Here is a 23,726-nt window from a genome sequence, read left to right on the forward strand (position 1 = left end):
TCCAACACTTCCTTTAAAGAAAAACACAAGAGAAAGTGAAAACTCAAACATTTTGAACAAGTATGGAAAAGTGCAACACAAGGTGCTGTGGTACATTAAGATTTTAAATCTGCAGTCATTAAATCCTCCCTTATGACTGATTCATCCTCTACACACTTAAAAAACCCAGTCACCTTCCACATTCTATTTCACACATGCGCAAGAGAGAAAACCATTAAAAATTAATGGTGATAACCCACCAAGCCACAATGAGCCCACAATTCAAGTAGTAGTTAATATCACAGGATAACAAAGATCTCCTTACTGTTGCAACTGCACAGCAGGGGAAATATTTCATATTCAAGAAGAAACAGTTATGGCAGAAAAAAATAAGATAAAAGAAAGGAGCAAGTCACTTCCAACAGCTGCCACAATTTCACCTATACACAGAACAGGAAACAGCCAATGTCCCTGTGTGGTAGCTGCTAGGCATAATTTACTTATCAATGGTAATCCAAGCTATGCTTTCACACACATATGCATACTTGCACCTGCAAACACTCTCAAGAAGAATTTTCAGTCTTGCCAGCTCATAACAGTGCTCCTTTAAGTATCTGAAATGACTGATTAACCCTGCTCAATACAATCTGTGTCATCTACTGTGAATCTTGCAGATAACTCATAACTGTTAACATTAATTAACTCAGCAGAGCTTTACCGTTCTTGCTCCCCCACCCATCTCATACCACAGACCTCAATTTAAGAGTTCTTCCCAACAGCCCTAGCAGACAGCTTAGGCAGACTTAGGCAGCAATGGTGAGCTTCTGAGATAGAAAACCCAGTTAAATAATTGATGTGCGTTTTTAAAGACTTTATCTCCCCATTTTATACTTTTCTTTAACAGTACTCACCAATAGTCATGACACACTTAATGCATACAACACCCTGGGAACACCCATGATATCATAAGAAAAAATGTGAAGGGTGCAGTTGCATCCTAGAAGATCCTTTCTTTATGCCATCTGTCACAGAGACAGAGGTAAGCTGTGTCACTATGTTATTATTAACATTCAGGAAAGATTAACTTCTAATACTCCTGCTATGCCAGTTTTAAGGCTTCTGACCACTGGATTTTCTGTCAACAAAATACAATTTCCTCTTAAGCTGCGATATTTAGTGTTTTCCTGAAAGCAAATCTCATCTATCATGTTCATACAAAAGCCTCACCTACAACTGAAAGAAATAGCAACTTTCAAGACCTTGTATCTACTGAGGAAAACCTTAAAAATGGTCACAAAAGTTTCAAAACCAGCAAGAGCCCCCAAACACAAGGAGCTGCTTTGGCTACAGGCAGAAAAAGCAGAACTATGCACACTGCCAAAAACCTTTTGTATTACTAGTGGCATTTTTCAGTTATACTTCTTAATCTCCAGTGTCCTTTAATGGCACATGAAGGTGGCAGGCATGTATGTTTCTAGGCAACTTCCAAGCTGCCTCACACGTGGATCCTATCCCTCACCTACATCAGCAGAGCTCAGTTTACTACTCAAGCAACACAATCGAGGGAAACTTAATAAGACATATCGAGTGACTTGTTTTGTGATCTGGTTGATAGGGAGCACAACAGCAGCGCAGCCGTGATGGGCTGGCCTCTCAGCTAGCTGAAAGCAGAGGAGGGGAGGGTAGATCCTCAGAAAGATTGCTCCAGGCAAGAGCAACTCAAACCTCAGGCTGCAGAGAGCTGCAACACCTTCTCTGGTCTACCACATTTGGACTGCGTTGCTCTGTAAAAATAAAGATTATTAGAATTTTAATAGATACAGGTTACACAAAAGTTTATATTGTTGTTGCAACTACTGAGCAGCAGATCTAAGCCTAGCAGCATTCAAAGCATGCCAAACCTCCTTGGTGGTCTGGAAAAAGTCTGACTCCTAGAAGCAGCCACAGACAAAATTCTAAGGGGCACTACAATCAAAGAAAGGTAGCACAAGCAACGTTTTATCAGCAGAGTGTTTACACCCTTCACCTCAGAGAAGCACAAAACCTTGGCAAGGACATCCAGCTGTACAACAGGGAAAGGAGCAATGCTAGGTCCACTGTAAACTCCGAAATGTTGACCACGTTAAGTGCTGGAGTAAGTACTCTTTTGTTCTGGTTTACACGCAGCTTTTCACATAACTGATTAAAATGGCTCTGTATCATTGTTTAAACATACTTTGGTGGAGGCATTGAGTTACTTCGACAAACCTGTTTTTTGCATCATTAATTGGTTGAGTGATGAATGGCTGATCAGAAACCGGAGCTCTATGGGAATTAGTGCAGCCACTCACCAAAAATGCTGCGGTAAAACAATTTGTGCTCTTCAAACCTACAGTAACAGTTCACATTTTTAATCTGGGCATCTGAACTAACGGTCTTACTTCTCAGTGCTCAGAAAACACGCAGCTCCCACTAATTTTAAAGGGAGAAACAGATAGTTACTATCTGGAGGAAATAATCGGAGAAAATCCAGCAGTTACAACACAGTACCCAAATGCAAGTCTAGATGCTCTGGCACCTCAGTAGCACTACCTGAATCCACCATTCCTCTAAATCTTTGCATAAGCTAATGTTCATATCTCCACAACATTTAAGGCATACAATAAATTATAGGGTGCTAAAATTAGGCATTTAAGTTTGAATCTCCAAGCTAAGCAATTTCCATTGACAGTGTAGATATGCAGAAGATCTGCTAGGTCTCCAAAGTTTACTACTGAACATTAACACACTAGTAAAAAACAGAATTTCCTCCAAGCTAACCTGCAGTCACGGATGTTGCTTTCTAAGCAGCAATACAGAAACAGGCATAACCAAAACCGAATATAAAAAGAGCATTTGCTGAGTTTCAGATTAGTAGATACATGATTCCTTGTGAATTTTGACTGAAAGTCATTCTCACGAGGTAGAGGCAACAGCCCCTTTGAAATCAGCTCAGCACAATACAGGCAGGAACTAAGCAAACTTCTTCAAACAGCTCTGCCAACACCATTCAGCTCCAAGCTGCAAAACTCCTGCTGTTTCAAACTTAGGGCCTCCTGTGAGCTGACTGCTGATTACACCAGGTCGTATGGCAGGGTTTTGCTATGTGCACAGGGCAAAAGAATGAGAATCAGACCTGCCCACTGGTCCCGTTAAATAAAAGATTTTGCTCCATACTGAAAGAAAAGGACACTTTGCCATCTATTCATTCCCTTGCCCTCTATTAAAGAGAAAATATATTGTAGTATGCTATACACATACTCAGCTCAGTGTGTGCAACTCATGCAAGCATTACTGGACATGCTACTGTCATGAAAGAGAAACAGGAGACAGCATAATGCAAACATCATATCTCCAAAGCAGAGGAGATACGCACAGTCAAAAAAGCCAGAGTGCTCAAATGCAGCGCTGCAGCACATTTAATCAGGCTCTTTATTCCCTGTTACACTTGTACATTGGAGATTTGGAGCAGTCAAGGAAAGGGAATGAAAGCAACTCAACAGGCATTTTTCAACCTGATTTTTCTGACAGGGGGGCAGAGGAATCAAACTTTTACAAGTTTCTGTGAAATTCTGACAGGGGAAACCCTTGGGTATCTCTCCCAGCAACGAAGAGCAAGGGCTAACCATACCAGGCAGCAGCCAGGTCAGCATACATCTTGCTCCACATACACCTCAGCATGTGTGTAACATCAGGTGCAAGCCACAGGAGAAAAGCAGGGTTTGTGGAAGACACTGAACCTGCAGAAAGCTCTCCCCTGTTCCCAAAATAGTTGGTTTATTTATGAATTTGAGCAAAGAGGCCTTTGCTGCCTAATCAAATGCAGTCCCCTTGTCGTCTTGTTGTAGCATCACAGCTGTGAATCTCCTAATTGCATCTTTGGTATGCAGAAGGTAAGAAATCTTCATGAAAAGATGACACAAAAGGTTCCACTGGTTCATCATAAACATGGACATTAGAGTCTTTCCTCAGGGAATGGCCAGTACAGAAATCAGATGCTCAGAATATATTTCTGCCCATATGGTTCGAAGTGATGAATAATACACTTTGGAAAAGAAGGATGACAAAAATAATAAAACACTGCAGTAAAGTACACATCATATTAAACAAATAACAGTTGGTGACTAAAAATGCATTTTTAATGAGCGCCTCTTTACGAATGCACACAATGCAAAGTGGTTTCCACTGCTTTGTAAGACACTACTCAACATGGCTTAAAAACATCTCAGTTATATAGAGCTAGATATGTAACCTCTTTACTTTCTCTTTGGACATCTCATGGAATTTTTTATTTATTTTTTTTAAAAGATTTAGCAGCCAAACAACATGAACTTTAAATTCTGAACTCTTAATACTCACAGATTCTTTAACTAACACTAACTTTTTTCAGCAGGTAAATTTGTAATTAGATGTCAAAACACCTACTTTGATGTGTGTTTTCAATGCATCTGCCTCATCAAATGTGCTGTTCTTCACATCTATACAATGAACTGAGGAAGAGGGCAGTCCAGTGGTTAATGCAGAAGACAGTGTTTGCATCTCTGGGTCCAGACAGGCATGAAACACAGATCCACAGCAGTTCTTCAAACTACTGCGTCCACAAGCTCTTCCCAAACCAGTATGCATGAAATCCAGTGGCCAAGAATAAGACACTACTCCACAGTAGGAGGTGCTCCTATACCACAAGGTATTAAAAACATCATAAGAACCATTTCACCAGGGTTACTTACCCAACTGAGAGAAAGAAAGCTAGAGAAATTATCATAGAGACTAGTTATCTAAGATATTTAGAAAGCAAGACTGCTTTAAATAGACTGTTTCTGCAACGGAAGAAGTCTCAGAAGGAAATCTCAGGCAGTTAATACAGTCAGGAATGAGACTTTGCTATTTGCTGTAGCTATTAGAGCTACAGCATAATAAAGTATGTTCAGCTAAACCTGTACCCTGCGCTGTCTCAGCAGAAGACCCATATTACCTCAAGGACTGCAGCAACAGTTTAAATGGTTACTTAAGTTTGAATCTTCTTGCGTGAAGGTCAGTGTTACAGAACATGAAAATAAATGTATTCCTCCTCTCTCAAGTGTAGCTATCTTGTTAATCTCAAAGATGACATATACCTCATATATCAGTCACCACTTTAAAGCCCTGATTCATACAGAGGGACTTAGGAGCACATAGCAGGTTATTCCTTCAGCAGGTTGCCTACTTCTATGAAGCATAATACTCCTTGTAATTCTTAACTGCTTTCCCCCTCAAGGGCATACAGCATGTGTCTTGGGAACTAGAACAGACTTGCTCTGAATATCAAAGGAAAATTAATGACTTGTCATTAAAAAAAGGTGAGAGGTAGTAGTTAATACTCTACCCTCTCCTAGCTGGTTGCTTAGAAGGACAATAATTTTTTTAAATGTTATTTTTCTGTTTATAATTGTTTAGATGATATGCTAAAAAATATTAACAAAAAAGCGCTTGTCCCTGCAAACAGAAGTTATTTTAGGCTGCTGCATATTTAATATTGTATTATATTAGTCAGCCTGGTTGTTCTGTTAAGCACAAACTTCCATGGTTTCACAAATGCCAGGAAACCAGTTCACTCCATTCATAATTTCTCTTTGATACAGCAGCAGTGTGTGCCAAAGATGTGGAACTCAAAAGGGTCCGCATCACATGGAGCAGTTGATGATTAAACAAACTGGGAGTGCTTAAACTGACACAAAAACCTCCCTCTCTCCCTGTCCTCATTGTAAGTGCAGTGAGCAGATCTCAGTTAAAGTTAAGAGCCAAATTCTGCCTTTTTATGAACACACAACTTCTCTGAGGCCTTGAGATTTGTATCACAAAGTACAAAAATCTTTCACATCCTTTCCTAATTTAAGAGGAAGAGCTGAGAATACCCTTCTAGTAGACTCTTCAGAGCACCCAGCAAAAAAGCACTGCACTGTAATTTCAGCATGGCATTTGAACGCTTCTTTGCATATACAGAGTAATTAAATGACACGCCTGATGCTAGCCAGCTGGACACCGACTGTACATATTAAGATACACTAGCGTAATAAGCCTCAGAGTTTATGTGGGGAGGAGCTGCCTTGTTGAAGCAGCTGAGTATGACTGCAGTTCCCAGCACCACACCTGGAGAAAAAAAAAAAAAAGCTTCTGTCACTGTGGATGGCCCTATTACATGTAGAAATTCAAGCCAGTAAGTGCAAGAGGAAAGTCTACTCAATGGGAGCTTCCTTTTGTATTGCAAAACAGCAAGATGCCAGAATAGATAGCAAACACGCCTCCAGAAAGCTCTGGTCTCTTAAAGCAGCATGGGTGTAAGCATTCACAAGGGAACACGTTCAAACTGTGTTTACTGTACCTCATGAGGGAGTCACTGCTTCTAAAGGCAAATTCTCTGTTGCCTTATGTCATATGCCCTACACAGCGTGAACTGACTGGGAAACGCTTTATGGCCACCACAGTCACAACATATCCGACGGATGGAGAGAACCAGTTCTTAGAACCCGGCATCCATCTGACAGAAGGCTTGTGCTTCAAGTTTTGGAAATTTGGGAAGTTGTACATTTCAGTTCATATGGATTAATGCTTTAAGTAATTCAAAGTCACCATCAATATCAACAAATCTACCTGGCAATAAAGCAGAAAATTCAAAGTTGTTGCTGCAATAACTGCCATGAACCGAGCAAATGAGATCCCATCTCAGATTTTCCCCTTCTCCCAAGTAAATCTATCAACATCTAGAGTGCAGGTATTCTGGGGTCAGGGCATTCACAGTCTTTTCCTCTAACAACTGTTCCATTTATTTCATATTCTTAACCTATTTCATATAAGACACACAGATGTGCTTTGATATAACTTTTTCTCATTTTGTAAAACTAGCTGTTTTCTTCTGCTTTTCCTATAATTGCCCCAAACAAAACATTTCAGGCCAAGCTAAACATTTCACCTGGTAGCTGGGAAGGTAGGAAGGGGGAAGAAGGATTTAAAAAAAGTAAATCATAGTCCTAGTTGAAAGTGGAAGATGTCAACAGTTAAGGTTATCACAGTGCATGAAAAAAGAGTTAAAAAAGGCATACTATTTATTCATGTCTATTTTTTGTTACTGCAGAATCAAACTGATGCTTGAAATACTAAACTGTTGCATTACACACCTCAGAAACATCTTACATCTGAACTGACCAGTATGAAATATTTAGCAGTATTATTTTTTTGCAGTTCCAGCTCTCCTCATTTACACTCAAACGCACTTCATTATAACTCTCAGGCTAACTTGACAACCAATCTCCATGGTGATGAAGGAGTTCCAGGTGACTCCAGACTTGTACACTTGTCCCTTTCACAATCTGTTGGTACCATACTAGGTGGGAACCATTCCTTATCATCCCAGCAAAGAAAAAACAATGGTTGCACATACCCCAGCAGACAAATACTGTGGTAGTCAACCACTCCCCATCACTGGCACCAGCAGACAGAGAAGATAGACAGGGAAGCAACTGTAAGGTCACGGCATATACCCACACAGTGCATTTATTCTTACTTAAAAAAAAGCCAAAAAAACTAAAACCGAACAAACCAAACCCAAAAAACCAAACACAATGAAACCTACAGTTCAAAAAAAGTAGCCTTTGACACAAACTTTTGATACGAGGGGATGGGGTTTTTATATTTGTTTGGGGTTTTTTAAACACGGCTTTGTTTCGGGATGAAAAACACAAGGACTGAGTATTCTCCAGCATTTTCTCTGCTTACACAGATATATCTTGCAGCAGCACCTCTCTACCAGTTACACAAACACAAAAAACACAAACTGACAGAACTGCAACACTATATACTCAAAAAAACCCCCACTATGACGACTTCAATCTAGGGCTAACCTGATAACCTTTGGCACGCTGGTCAGACAGCTGCTTTAGAGTCTCAGATTCACCTATGCAAAAGTATCACACACAGTGTAAGCTATAGCCTCTGGTTTCGTGCTGCTGCAGAGGTACATTAAAAACTGCCATAAGAAAAGCTTATTTAAAACAAATGTGCTGAATGCATCTGCTTGTCACCTCCTTTGCATATTAAATATGGTTGCTGGAAGCAGCCAAGACTCCAATGTATACTGAAGTTTTAAGTTGGGAATCGTATGCTACCTGTTACAGAAAGAACAACAAATCAGGAACTTGTTTGTGTTTTAAGCACCATTCCGCAGTGTTTAGCCAACTAAAAATAAATCACTCTTCACTATTAACTTTCTTGACTTAAAAAAAAGACTTTGAGGAATTAAGATTAATGCAACCTGATGGGAGAGACTTATATGGGTATCAGTAAGATTAAGGTGATTTGGGTTTTGTTGTTTGTTTGGTTTGGTTTTTTTTTTTAACTGTATTTGATACTTAAGATTATCCCTTTAGAGTCTCAAGAGGTTAAGTCATTGGTTTTAAGTGTATTTCTACTTGTTTATAAGCAAACTGAACAGAAACTTCAAATGATCTGTCCTTTATAAACAGGTGACAGAGTACAGGCCTGACTGCAAAGTCTGCGTGCTGGAAGAGCAGAGCAGCTCAGTTCAAATTGTTATAAAAACAACTGCTTTTTACTCTGTCACACCAACTCAGCTCTCTCATCTGAATGCATCTCTCCTACCAGCAGGTTTGGCAGAGTGCTCAAAGCCTCCAAAACTAGGTATCCTGCTAAGCTCAAGATGGGAAAGCAAGTCAGGATGGGTCCTTCCGCAGATATTCAAGGGGTTGCCATAAACACTGCAAAATCTCTAAGTACTGATAAAGTGTGATAAATACCTTGACATTAGTAAAGGCTGCAATATGCTGTCAAGGAGAAGAGCCAAAACAAACCATGATCTGGCAGACAGCTCTGGTTTCACAATATCCAAGGGTATCAAAGCAAAACTGCTTAAAGATCCCATCATGCAAGATGCACCTCAAGTTATATTAAGTCAGTTCGAGAAAGTAAGTGCCACTTAAAACCAGGTCCTATGCCATACAAAGAAAGTGTAATTGCAAGTTAACTGAGATGCTTTAAGAAACAAGAGGCCAAACTGCAGCTGCGTCTTATGGAGACAAGTCTTCAAGCAATAACAAATGATTTGAAATTTGAATCCCTCAATTGCACAGAATTTGGACCCAGCAAATTATAAAGAGAAAGGGCTAAGTGAAAAAGGGAGATCAAAACCACCTTTCCAATCAAGATTTTGGCTCAGGCTACAAAGGAAATGCATACTGGAAGAAATGTGGGACAGCTCAACCAAGTCTGAGAATTAAAACAGAGCACTCTGGTTTAGTTCCTTCTGCATGACTGGAAGCTGGGAGCAAGATTAAGCGCCAGAGCACTGAAGTGTAAGCAAGGCTTCTAATAATGGCAGCTTTTGTGGTCCTCTACTATAGGCTCATTCCTTCTGCATGTAAAACCGTAAAGATACATCCACATGCTGTTCGGATAAGCAAACATAAACCTTGAAAACAAAGACAAAGATTTCAATACTGGCACACAGCTTTTTCATATTCAGGAAAACACAGAACACATAGGGTGGGGTTTTTTTGTTTAGTCATCGGGATATTTTTTTCCTCTTTTTGAAAGATCAAAATTGAAGAAGTGACCTTAAGACATAACATTAAAAGGCAACTCCTTGTAGTTAAACTGTAGTTCTTCTTTGAAGTAACTAAACAGTCTTGAGAGACACCAAGTAACTCGAAGAGGTAACTAGTCAAATTAGAAGGGGTTTGGGGTTTTGTGTTTCAGGTTGGTTTTTTGTGGGTTTGTTTTGTTTGTTTGGGGTGGTTTTTGTGGGTTTTGGGGGTTTTTTTTTGGGGGGGGGATTAAGTGAAGCATGCTTTCCTTTTAAGGTAACTACTTCTCAAGACTATTCTTTTTCTTTGGAACCTGCATCCTAACAAATGAACCTTTTAACATACATAGTAATTCTGCATTTAATATCAAAACTTCACAAGAAATTAGCCTCCTCCCAGTTTCTAGCAGTCAATGCTTATGCCTCCCATGGGAGCCCAGCCACTTAGCTTTACTGTAACACAGCTGCTCCAAAATAAACCAGGCATTAACCCCAGTACCACCCTCCCCTTTTCTTCTAGGACACACACTGCACGCCAAACAGGTCTGTGATACAAATTAGATGCTGCACTCCCTTACAAATACCTTTCCAGTGGATATATTACAGATGGGATCACCATCTTAAAAAAAACCAACAAACCAACCACCAAAACCACAACTCTCTTAAGTGCCACAGGGAATTTATCTTTCTTCTTACTTCTTTCTTACTTCTTTCAACCTTAGAGCAAACAAGTTAGATGTTTTTGAAATCAGTTCTTTAACGTCAGGTAGATGAAGGTGACTTTTTCTAGAGGAACACCACTAGTATTGTAGTTTAAAAATATTACTAACCCACTATATAATCATTTTCACAGGACAAGAATATATTTAAATGGAATTCATACAACACTTCTCCTTTGTGCAAAAGACCACAAGTCTCTCTTCCACCCCTCAAAGGAGCAGATGTCTATCACTGTTATCTTGATCACCTAACGGGCACTAACGATGTCATTCTTAGTCTAAAAAACAAATTAAATAAACATCTAGAGACTTTTAATAAAGTTAATTATGAAAGAGAACAGACAGTGACAACTCCACTGGGGCCATTTCAGTCTGCTGAGCAGATTTTTATTTAGGCACTTTTACTGGCCATATGAGGACCCAGCAGAATTTAAACACTTAACTCCCCTTTAGCTCCATCTCTTAATCATAATGGGAAACAGAAGAGGCACCAGCTTACACACAGCTTACATTCAAACAGCCCATCTAAACAGCTATAAAAAAGTCATTCTGCTTCAAGTACAGTGTACACACACATTAATTTGCTGCTTTATTTGCTCTTTAGATTTTGGGGGGTTTTAAATCCTTCCTTTTAAAAACCAACATATTTGCAAATGGGAGATGTATGCATGCATCGGCGAGTGACAGCTTTTCAATTTCTGTGCGTTCATGAGCAGGTGTCTTCCCTCATTTGTGCTGGTGTAAGGTCCATACACCATGTAAAATAAGAAATACACCCTTTTCCTATGGTTTGTCTTCAGCAAAGAAACTAGCACACTAAAACTTCCTCCTGTCCCCAGGTCTGTTGCTTCCTCAGGTCCAGAGACATGCTCAGAAGGGTAAATCCCATAATTCTTAACCAGGGTAGATGACTCCACAACCTCCACGCCCATTTCTTGGCCCAAGAGCATTCACCTTTGCCAAAAGTACTGGAGGTCAACATAAGCTCAAGCAGACCTTTACAATGCAAACCGCATTTTGTTTTCAGAAGTAAATACAGCTCTGCATTTGGATAAGATGCTCTGTCCAAGATCTCCCACACATTTCTGAAACTCCTAATCACTCCTTCAAAGTGACAGAGAAGCACCGCTTTAAAAGACATCTCAAATATCCATCTCAGATAGAAACACACTGTGGAAGAATTGCTTACAGGTCTAATGAGTCATTAAAAAAAAAGCAGTGTACAAAAAGGTGAGAGCTCATTGCAGACCTTTCTAACAAAAGCTAATTATGATGCTGTTGGAGCAGAAAGCCTAGGCCAGCTGAGTTAGAGGCACAAAGAGACACCTTTGCTCACTCTGCACCACAGGGTCACAGATGTCACTGGAACTGACAGGAACAAGCCTTGACACCAAACCCTAATTCAGAGTCAGAGTTGTGTAAGAGCAAGACTGTGGGCTGAATCCAGTGTGCCACAATATAGCATGTGACAATATCCTCAGTAAAAGCCACACTGGATTAAACAACACTTTCACAGACAGACACAAATAAAATAAGAACATATACCACTTTCATTCGCTACCTGCCATTAAAAACCAGAAGTTATTTGCTTTGGGAACTAGTACACAGTGTTAGGGGGTTTGTTTTGCAATCATACTTTATACATTTGTGGAATTCATCTTCTTGTCTCTTTGAAGACTTTTAAATGAAAAGGACTAAATGACATGGAATTCATTACAGAAACACAAGCAATAAAGCAATCTTTAACTTTTGTTTATTATTATCTTTTAGCAAAAATAAATCTCAAAGCTATTTTCAGCTACAAGTGGCATGCAGGCTATTTTCTAACTTACCCAAAATTGGTAGGCTCTACAAAATTTAGTTCTTTCCTTCGCAAAATTTCAGCAGACAAAAATGGGACATTTGCCTGAAATCTAGGCAGCAGGACTGAACACGGCTGTCGGGTGAGACTGTCTGAACAGTGACTTACATCTTAAACCTAACATCCAAAAATATATATGTAGCAGAGAACTGAAATACCCTGTGGCTTTAGCATTGGTAATCACAGCAATAGTCTAGGAGATTAACATTAGGCCTTGGCTTTCATTAAGAAAAGCCACACATGCTCTCACATTACCCTTTTTTAAGCCATAGAAAGGACACAGTGGATGCGTTCTGCAATTCAGACATCTCAAGAATTGTTTTCAGCTAACATGTCAGAGGTTAAGTAAATACTGCTGCATGGGAACCAAACAGCTATTCCATACTGTAAAATTTTTACAGATCACCTCTGTTTGCCTCCATATTTTAGGACACTGCTCCTCTCTTTTCTTGGCTCAGCTTCTTCATTTGTCTGCACAATGAATTCACACCCCTCTAGCTTATTAAGCAAAACAAAGACAGGACTACACAGACACATGCCAGCCTATTCTGCCCTTTCCCATATTCTAGCTCCAGGAAATTACAGGCAATAAAGTAGTTTAAAAGCTAACCTATTCTCTTCCATCTGTTTCAGGTCACTATTTCATTCTGTATTAAAATGCATGTGGAGCCTCAGGGGAAAAAAATATGTCTCTTTAAGCTCAGTCCTCCATTAAACTTCCAGACATAATTCAAATATATCAGCTGAAATGCATTCTAGAATCACAGCCAGTAATCTCAATCAGGAGGCCGACAGCATGCTACTAGCCACTTGAAACAGTAGCTCTTACCAACCTGGGAACACTTTTCAAACTGACCTCTGCAGAAACTTATATCAACTCTGGGGCAGAAATGTTTGTTTTGCCTAGTTCTTCTGGAAATGAGCAAGACAATTCTCACTAAAAAAGCATCAGACAGTCTGGCTTGTAGTGGTGAGTCACCTGTCTCTGCCTCTTTCTCACTGAAATCTTTGATAACGGGACCTGTAAAAAAAAGGCCATGATCTTTGTGGTCGTTCTTATGTTCATTCTACTTGCCGCAGTGGTACCACTATTTTCAAGTGAAGGATGAAATCAGGGACTAACATCACCAGTTCAGCATTTCCCAGAACGTCTGTGCCAAGGTCAGTCATTCCCTTGACCTGTAGCCACCACTGCAATAACTGAACATCTTCACAATACCAGTCTTACATGCAACCTTCATGTCTTATGATCATACTACTGCAGGACAGAAAACCTAATTCAAAACATTTTTGTCACTGCAGAACTAAGAAGGCCTCATGTGCTGGTTTTAGCTGGGGTAGAGTTAAGTTAATTTTCTTCATAGTAGCTAGTATGGGGCTGTATTTTGGATTTGTGCTGGAAATCATGTTGATAACACAGGGATATTTTAGTTATTGCTGAGCAGTGCTTACACAGAGTGAAGGCATTTTCTGCTCCTCACCCCACCCCACCAGCGAGTAGCTGGGGGTGCACAAGAAGCTGGGAGGGGACACAGCTGGGAGAGCTGACCCCAGCTGACCACAGGGGTATTCCAGACCATAGGACATCATGCTCTGCATATAAAGCTGGGGGAAGGAGGAGGAAGGGGGAGGATGTTCAGAGTGATGGCATTTGTCTTCCCAAGTAACCGTTATGCATGATGGAGCCGTGCTTTCCTGGAGATGGCTGTAGTGAATGAATTCCTTGTTTTGCTTTGCTTGCATGCATGGCTTTTGCTTTACTTAAAGTGTCTTTATCTCAACCCATGAGTTTTCTCACTTTTACTCTTCCAATTCTCTCCCCCATCCCACCAGAGGGGAGGAGTGAGTGAGCAGCTGTCTGGTGCTTAGTTGCCAGCTGAGGTTAAACCACCACACCTCATTAAGCTAAGTACCACATAAATACATATAGGCAGTCTGTGCCTGTAACAAGTTTAAACTAAAGTAGTCAAATGAAGAATAGGAATGGAAACAAATACAGAGCTAATAACATCCTACTCTAGGTAGTGCCTGTGGCAGAGTGGCTGTATCTCTTGAGTCCTAGGTCACTGCCTTACTGAAACACAGAGCACCTCTGCAATAGTACCTTAGTACTAACTTACTTGTCATATTAACATACTTATTGTACACTTTTGAAAAAAAAAACCCTAAGATACAGAGAGCTTCAGCCGTTGGTCACTGTTGTTTCTCCATGCAGCTGCAACATAAGGCCACAAGAACCTGCAAGCTACCTTTGGTAAGTGCAACAACAAAATTCCCAACGCAGAAACAATTCAGGAGACTATACATATAGCCTGCTCAACTGTACAGAAAAGGGAGAGAACATACTCTTTAAGAGTGCATGAGACCAGCAAAGTATTTGAATTAGAAAGAACTTATCTGTTGAAGCTTCTGGTATCCTGCTCAAGAAAGCTGACATTCTCAGTTAATAATCTTGGAATTTAAAGCTCAAAATGAAGAAAGGTTCCCCTTAAGCCAAGCTGCTAAATTAAGATTTCTAGGGAACAGGAATCAAAGGAAAGCAGTCACCCAGGTGTATTGTACTTTAACACACCAAATGGACAAGGCTAGCAAAAAGCAGTTTATCACCTAATTCAGTAGGTCATTGTGGGTATGAACTCTCTCCCTCAGAACAGAGGAATGCTTTTTGACTTCAGGGTGTGCACATTTATGTGCATTTCTAGCATTTTGGTGTTTACTTTGCTAAGGACTGGATTACTAGCCCACTAGAATTAGCCTGCCTAGAAGGGAAAGATTTCAACTCACAGAAGAGGACGTTGCTGCTTCCAGAACTTTATTTATAGCTTGAGTACAGTTGCCAGTTAGTAACTTGTGCCCAAATCTGAAGCTCCAAGTTTTAATTCCTTTTTGCAGTCCAGTCAAGAGCTCTACACCTGACTCAATGCTTCAACTACAGAAGCAGTTCTTTATTTATCTGGAAGCTATTGGTATTGCAAGACCTTCACTGACCCACCAGGAGAACCAGCTTTTGCCCCAGCTTGAAGACAAAACTGTCTCTCTTTTCCAGACGAAACATAGCACTACTACAGCCCCAGCACCAAACCGCTCACAGCAACAGCCAAACTCACAGGCAGCTAACTCCCTTTAACATGCCTGGTAAAAACCCTGCTGCTTGTACTTGTTTTACACAAATATAGAGCAGCCAAGTAAAAGGAGAAGGACACACGTCTAAAGAAACATGCCTTAAAAGACATTCTTGCTCACCATTATCTCTGAGCCCAGCTAAGTGAGTTTAGGTGGGGAGGGTAGGATTTGTGGTGCTACAAAGTCTCTAAAAATTCAGTGAATGGTTTCATCTTTACTCCCCATACCTCCATTTTAATGTAAATGCTAAGAGTTAGGAATTTCTTACTGAAGCTGCACAAGCCACACAGTCGCAACTGGATTCAGAACTGTCTCTCAGTACAATTTTTTTTTTTTTTAACTGAAGAAGTCTTTCCAACCTATTTAGAAACATGAAGCAATCTGCTAGGTATTTAGTGGCCACAACTGCAGGCAATACAGGCAACAAAAATACAACCATGACCACATTGCAGCATTTCTTCCAACAGCATTTCTCATGCACATACTCCAGATGTGGCCATAATAACCACACAGGGACTAGCCAAGGGATGATCACAATCTTTTTTTCTTCTCTCTATCAACCTCAAGTTTTTCATGTAAGTGGTAGGAATTTTTGCTTGAGAGTGCAGTACATACTGTTGGGAGTGATTACTGGCATTTTTGAAGGTTAGAAAAATAGCTGACATAAAAACACATCGTTTCATAAATTTAGGTTTTTTTATAAACTGGTATCAAAGTGATTTTTAGTTCCTTAGAAAAACACTAAACCCAAGGGTTAACACATGAGCAGAGAAGGACAGCAAAGCCACTTCAGCTTCCCCTGCCAGCCTGCCTTAGGCCTCTTCCAAAACTATAGGTCTGAGCATGTTCTCTAAGTGTTGCAGACATCAGGGCAGCTGCTCTTACATGGACACTTCAAGTATCAGCACCTACAGGATTTAAATATTCCCTACAGCACAGCAAAGGGATAGGCCAACACCCCTCAGATATTCTAGCCGCCTTCTTCCATCATCAGAAGTGACAGAACCAGCAACAATGCTAGCTCTTGCACAGGTGGTTGCAGCTTAAGGGGTTTTTTTGTTCCGCTTTTTTTTTTTTTTTTTAAACTTTGCCAACAAACTCTGCCAGAAACAGGGACACTGCCACACCACTATGAAGACAGTTGCCACAGCTGGGATTAATCACCATTTGGAAAAGCAGCACAAGGTCCCAGGGAATTAAGGCCATACCAACTCACTGTCAACAAGGGTCAAGAGCACTTACTTCGGTGAAGCCAAACATCATTCAGTCTTGCAGTACTCACACCCCAAACTATATTCAAGCCAATGTAATCGGACCAGTAGATAAGCCTTAGTGGAGCTCACAACAGAAGCATTTCAAAGTGAAGGCAGAGCTCAGGAACAGCAAAATAATTTCATCTGTGTTGCACTGGGCTAGCCAGTGTCAGCCTAAGGACCAACATTCCCAACTATGTTATCAACACAAGGCAGCAGACAACAGCTGGAGGTCAATCTGTCCCATATACACTGGTTAGCTGTAGTATGGGGTAAAGACTTCACCCTTTGACCAGGATGCACAACACCTGCACTAACAAGAAGTGGATGAGTATCTCTTCTCCAATACACTCAGTTCTCTATTGACCCCTTTAATCAACATCCTCACTGCAGTTACAGACAGTAACCTGCAATTCTCTGTACTAAACTACTCCCTACAAAACCATTTTGAATTCCAGTTTAAAGACAGCCAAGTATCTGAATTCAGTCAGAGCAAGAAGAGACACATAAAACTCACACCTAGAGCAATGAACACATTCTGCTGTGCTCAGCCCTTTTCCAAGATATGGCACCAATTCCAGAAGTTTTATGACCAGCCGTTTCTCCAGTGAACCAATGCTGTTAACAGTTATTAAATGCAACTAATGACAGATTCTCTAGAATGCTCATGAAATCCCACAGCAAAGTGAGTCATTTGCCTGGTTTCAAAACAGGGGCCTCTCAAGCCAATAACAGACCTGCAAAGGTGCAACCGCTCAAGTGGGAAATGCAGAAATTTGCCTGCTACCACCAGTAACAAATATTACATACCCAATTTAAAAAAAAAAACACCAAACCCTCCATTTTAAGAGTCTTGACACAATGTTTTTTTCCTAGTAGCCATCAGCAATCCAGTTTTACCCAGCTGAAAGTTGTGAGAAGGCAACTCTTCAGAAAGTTGTTAAAGATCAAATTCAGTTATCAAACTTCTAAGAATGAAGGCTTCTCTACTGCATTTACCCCTCCCAAGTTATGCCTGCTGAAGCACAGCTAGGAACTGATCTTTATGGCTCAAATCAAAGCCAAATTCCACCAACAGCCTGGTTTGTCCATAGCCATTCCCAGCACAGACACTAAGCCTAAGCGATCAGGAAAGCCCCAACACTGTGGAGAAGACCTGGATTCACACTTATAGACTAGACCTGTCCTTGTTTTCTGAGGTAATATTATCGGTATTAATGAGAATTTTGCTTTAACAAAGAGATTAGCTATACAAATATAAGTGAAATCTGATATTAGATACAGATATACTAGACAATTATATGATCCAAAATGTCAACTAGCTTCTGAATATCAGAGTTAATTTTAGTAGCCACTTATGTCACCTTCCTCAGATACAGTTTACAGTACCATGAATTCACACCATACTCTTGACCAGTTGCTGCCCAGTGCAGAGAGGAGCAAGTATTCTTTCATACCTCCTTCAATAAAGCATGAGGTGGCATTTTCCTCATTCTAGGAGACCTGGTCTACCAAACTGAATAACTAAGCCATAAACTTGACTTGGGTCCATTAAGTGAAAGGGAATGTAAAACATCAAGGCCAGCACTGTATTTTTAGAGCCTTTGTTTCTCTTGAGGAAGCAGCAAATTTGTGTTCCTATTGTTTGTCAGGAACTTCCTGCCTGCCCCCCTTCCAGCCTGCAACCAAATTTGATTGCATGTTTTCAGTCAGTAAGATACTACCCTCATTTTAACTTAAGCTAATGTATTAATACTACTTCATCAAACAATGCCCACAACTTCAAAATATTTTCAAAAAATCTCTAACATTCAGGAGAGAAGAGGCCTAACGGTATTTAATATATTCCAAAGCATCCATTTGGTTGCATGTTGAAAAAACTAGTAAAAGCTATTTAGATCCTAAAACATAAGAATCCCTCCAAATATCTAACACAGACATTAGTACAGATGTGACGTTATACTCAGCATCAGTCATACACAGAGTTCAGTTACAGCATAGATGGCCTCAAGTCCTCCCAGACTATGAGGAGTTGAAGGCTGCACACCACCACATATAAAGAAATCTCAGATTAGTGTCGAGACCTTGGATTTGCCCTGAAGATGTGATTGTGACAAGGACAAATGAGTTTCTTATATAACATTATCATCACAAAAAAACGTGATTTTATTTTAAGCTTTGTTGTAATTACACATTGTCAGGACCAAATGCAAAGAATGATAAGCTGTCATGACTGCTTTGTTTATATACAGTATTTATAGTCTTCAGGCAGCAAGATTTATAGTACTTAATTTCTACACTACAACAGGAACATCACTGTTTCTCCTGCTACTGCAAGCCTCAACTACTGTTTCCCATTGAAAACTCCGTGTCTTAACCTATTTTAGTTGTTGCTAGCTTTATTGGATTATGATTACACAGCTCAACAGCTAGGTCAACAAGACACCAAGCAATGTATCACATGATTCTGAATCACTTTTCTTTCTTCCTGACTGTGATCTCTCTTCAGGTACTCTTAAAAGATGTCAGATTATCAGCTCCAAGACAAAGAACTCACATAAATAAAAAGCTTTAGAGTTTCAACACCTGAAGGACCAGACTCTCAGACTGTAAATCTTGTGGGGGTGAGAAGAGAGGGAGAAAGACTAGTCCTGTCCGTGTCCTTAAACATAGTCCTTTTTGCTTATAGACTCCATATACATTTACACTGTTCAGTGGGTAACAGAGAAACCAAGGAAACCTTCAGCCTCTAGTTATGATCAAATGGAATTTCCCCTTAAAAATCACAAGTCTCAGGAATGACATCACACTGCATCAGCATCTCCAGTTCTCAACAATCAAGACACAGGTCAGCTGTCTTCAGAAATACATGATACTCTCCTACATCATCTCAAACCTGAGTTACACACTTCATTTTCCTAGCAGGCCACTGGAACTTGCACACGAGTCATCCACCTCATCTGACTTTTTCACAAGTCATTCGCTCTTTTAGGCTTCCCTAAGCAAGTCCAGAAGCAGAGTAGTGGCAATAACATGGAATAGCAGTAGGCAAGCTCTGGAAAAGAACAGCATCAAAAGGCACTACTGTAGTTAAGCATTACATCTCTTCTGTATTTTGAAGACAAAGCCAATACACAGTCTATTCTATATGTACAGAAAAGATGAAGTGTCCAGAATGAGCACACTGACATCAACTCCAACAGTTTAGTTATTTTGTCCATTATTATTGAGACACATATGCAGAGGTGCACTTTAACAGTCCTCAATGGTTTCAGCCTGGTTTATACTGCACAGCTTTCAAATCTGGCAAAAGATGTGTACAAGGAAACAGCAGAACAGCTACCCTTCTCACTAAAGAGTCTAAATATACACAATAGGGTGTATACAGAAATTCTATTTAGAGTAACTGAATTCACTCCTGTGGCTTTCTAGCAGCATCCAACATGTACCTAAGTCTGCAAAAGTGCTCAGCTGTCGCCACCCTGGTTTTAGGGGAGCACTATTACAGCAGAGGAACACTGATGGTCAGTTCAAGGATGTAACTTAAGAATTGCACTATCTGTGAGAAATTGCTGTCATTCCTGCACTTAAGCATCTTAGAGAGTTCAGAACAAACAACTCCTTTAACACCTAAGAACAAGTACACAGCATGAGAAGTCTACCTTCAAGATAAGCACAAGTTTATCTTTTCTAATTAATAGTATATCAATTTGAGGCTTACATTCTAGCATTAAAGATATTTCTTTGTAACGATTTATGTGCTGGCAGCCCCTGTAAGAGGTTACTTGCTTTAAACAGGTTTTATACCCTAAAACATTATTTCAGTTTCAGCAAACCCCTTCACATGCACACCCCACAACCCCACCACAAAAGAACCTTTTTACTACATGTATCTCCAAGTGCTATCACAGCCTTCGAGCACAATTTCTTCTTTAAAAAAAAAAAAGAGGGTGGCAGGGAAGCAGCCTCTGGCCAGGAGGGATAGAGAAGGTAGCCGTATTGTCATTTCATAAGGAAAGCATGACTGAAAGTACCTTTACACAAACACAATTTCCCCTCCATTTCCTTTAGCAAGCTTCTTTTTGAACCACCAGCCCCTGCACTAGCTGAAATGTTATAGCAATCACCACAGAGCAATAAGCAGAGAACAGAAATCTCACCTGATAGTAAGTCTTAATGTTTCTGACTAAGATGGTCAGGTTTTGAACGCGAAGATACGTGTCATTATTTACGTGCTTGTTGACACGTTGGTTGGTTGGTCGAGGATCTCTATTAAAAGAAGAAAAAGAAAACAAAGCATTACTGGTTTACTCAGTGCTAAGACTTAGCATCTCCATAATGCACCATTAGGAAAACCCTTAAAAATTTACCCATTAACGAGCTGACATAATTATACAGTATACATATACGTTAATTCATGACAGAATAAGCTCATTACCTTTGCACCTATAAGTTGGAAATCTTCCTGTGTGCCACAAAGTATCCTACTTCAGCTTAACCCACACAGCAGTTGGAGGCAGCTTCCCTCCTTACTTTTATCTCCCCAAAGAAAAGAGCATATTTAGTTTGTGCACACTAGATCAAAGCAGTCTCTGATAATAATGGATTTATCTTATTCAAATAAAGGGAAGCCTAGGAAAAACTACCATGCCTTCCTCGGCTTTCGAGTCTTATGACAAGAGGAGGGTGTTAACACTTGATCAATGGTCACTGTGTAAAAACTGCAAAACCCAGATGCATTATATGCTGTAGTGAAGGGAAAAAGGAGCACTACACTTTTATTATACTGGTTTCATCTAACTAGACCTCTCTCATATACCCACTGTGTCACAGAAGACAGCTCTACTGGGCTCTCATTTTACTGGGCTTCAAGATATGAACAATATATAAACATAGGCAGAGATGTAAGCAAGACAGGAAAAAAGTTGGTGGAAAGATTTTAAGGAAAGAAGCATAAAGTTTTTGTTTGATTTTAAAGGAAGCAAATAAAAATTGTACCTGAAGCAATTTTATTTCTAAAATAAAAAATAAAACACAGGAAAAAAGCTGCTAATAATTTAATTAGAATGTGCACCTTCAGATTTTCTGTGTACACCCTAACATGTTGCAAAAGAAGGAACCTGAAAACCTTTATCTGTCAATAGCATTGATCAAAGCTCTGCGTCTCCCCTCTAATAAAGACTCTTACCAGCAAACCCCTACACAATCCAAACACCTGCCTCCCAGAGCTCTGCTTTGGTTGTTAATTAAGCCATTCACAGCTCTTCCAGGGCCAAAGATTGAACTCTGGCACTGACAAGGAAATAAGAGGAACTGATCCAATATTTATTTTTAAAATATATCTGCCAATGCACAACCATCCCTCTAGTAAAAGCAGTGCTATGTGTATAAGTATGACAGAATACACACATATTCCACAGATGATACAAAACTGCCTTGGCAGCAGATAACATTAGACACAGTATTTATGTACCAGGGTTCAAGCAAACTGAAGTATACATGACCAAAACTGCCACTAGCATAAACTAGCAAGACCCTACACAACCTTCACAGCAGCACAGGATTTTGTATACCGATTGGCACTGTAATAAATTTTGAAAAAAAGCAAACAAAGACAGGCAACTGTAACAAGCTTTTAAAGTAAAATCTGTAATAAGTATTCCATTTTACTGATGCTCAGACACAGGCGCACAGAAGCCATACCCATACGCAGCTTGACAGTACGGGTCTTCAGCACCACAGCAAGTTGGAGAAGCATAAATGGCACCTGGGCTTGAACTTGGAGAGTACCTTGCCTTCAGTACTCTCTGAGCAGATGTTGGGTCCTGAAGGAAGCTGGATGCTTAGTCTTTTTAGGCAAGGTCACAACAACAAACCAGGAAGCTAAAAGGGAAGACATGTACAGTAAAGGGAAGACACATACAGTAAAGGGAAGCTGGCCAAACAGAAGGCTCAACCTACAGTTCTTGTTTCCATGTGAAAGCTAATGTAGGCAGCACCACTGCCATGCCACTGTCTGGCAGTGACCCAGGTCTACTGCCAGGAAGAGAAAGCTTTGACTATATAGGAGAGCAATACTCCACGACCCTTCCCAAAACTGCACAAAATGGGGCAAAAATCCACAAAACACACCCACCAGCCACAGCAAAGGAAAAGCGATTTCTTCAACAGCTGTAGGCAGCGTAACTGCAGGGCTTGGATAATGTTTTCAGAAGCACTTAAGACAGAGCAACTCCTCCTTCCAAGACAAGACCTGCTCATCTTTTGGCACAGCAGAGCTAGTCGTCCATTACAAGAACATAAGCGTTGGCAGGACGGGGCCCTCAGAAGCAATTCTGGAGCTTTTATCCTATCATCTTCATTAAGGGTAACTGGTTGCCCCAAGAGCCCTTAATGCCACTGACCTCAGGGTCCTCTTAACCTGGAACCAAACCGCAGCACACAGTGTCACTCTGGCAGTCCAGCCTCCTCCTCCTCACAGACAAGCAAGTTAAAAGCTTTCCTGAAAGCAGAATGTCACTCAAAAATATGATGGTTTGGATTTCTGAGTATGTCGTGTAACCAACTTCGTCCAGCACATCAGCTCACTTGAGAGGACCGTTTGCGCAAGATGTGAAAGGCCAGCACAGCTGACACTTCAAACTACCACAGGGCTTACTGTCTCCACAGGGAAAACTAAACAATTCCTTCTCAACAAGCAATATCCCATTTCTTCTTCATTTGTTACCGTATCTTTTCTTAATCCTGGATCAGATAAGCTCGACTACCGACCACAGCTGTCCTAGCTCCACAGCCAAGAACTTGGAGGAGCCACAGAAGGTTGCTCTCGGAGGCGCTGGGAGGTTCCCAAAAAAAGACAGATTTATTCTTTTCCATTTACCAGGTAAGTTCAGTTTTATCCAGCTGAACTGGCAAAACACCTTTTGACCTAATAAGCACGGAGATGAACACTTGTAAGAATCAAGGGTTCAAGGCATGTGTTTATTCAGAAAGAATATATTTCTTGCATTTTTCAAACGTCTTCTGCGTCAGACCTCCCGCCTAGAACAACCGTGTCGCATTACGCAAGGTCAGCTGGATCCCTCCTGCTGCTGCCGCCTCCTCCAGGTCACTCACCCAGCTCCTGAGACATCTCGGGGGGATGTGGCAGGGCTGAGACTGAGGAGCCAGGAGAGGCAGCAAACGGCCCTCCTGCTGCA

At 40.5% G+C, this 23,726-nt stretch overlaps 1 protein-coding gene across 1 annotated transcript in view; it reads right to left on the reverse strand.

Moving 5' to 3' along the window:
• Positions 1 to 23,726, reverse strand: part of CCDC88C (coiled-coil domain containing 88C) — a 99,431-nt gene that overhangs the window by 69,912 nt on the left and 5,793 nt on the right. Inside the window, exon 3 of the mRNA XM_010583838.1 lies at positions 20,688 to 20,796. Coding sequence (XP_010582140.1) covers positions 20,688 to 20,796 — 109 coding nt within the window. The remainder of the gene's footprint in view (positions 1 to 20,687; positions 20,797 to 23,726) is intronic.

Source organism: Haliaeetus leucocephalus, unplaced genomic scaffold (genome assembly GCF_000737465.1).
Source record: "Haliaeetus leucocephalus isolate CR32 unplaced genomic scaffold, Haliaeetus_leucocephalus-4.0 Scaffold932, whole genome shotgun sequence".
NCBI lineage: Eukaryota > Metazoa > Chordata > Aves > Accipitriformes > Accipitridae > Haliaeetus > Haliaeetus leucocephalus.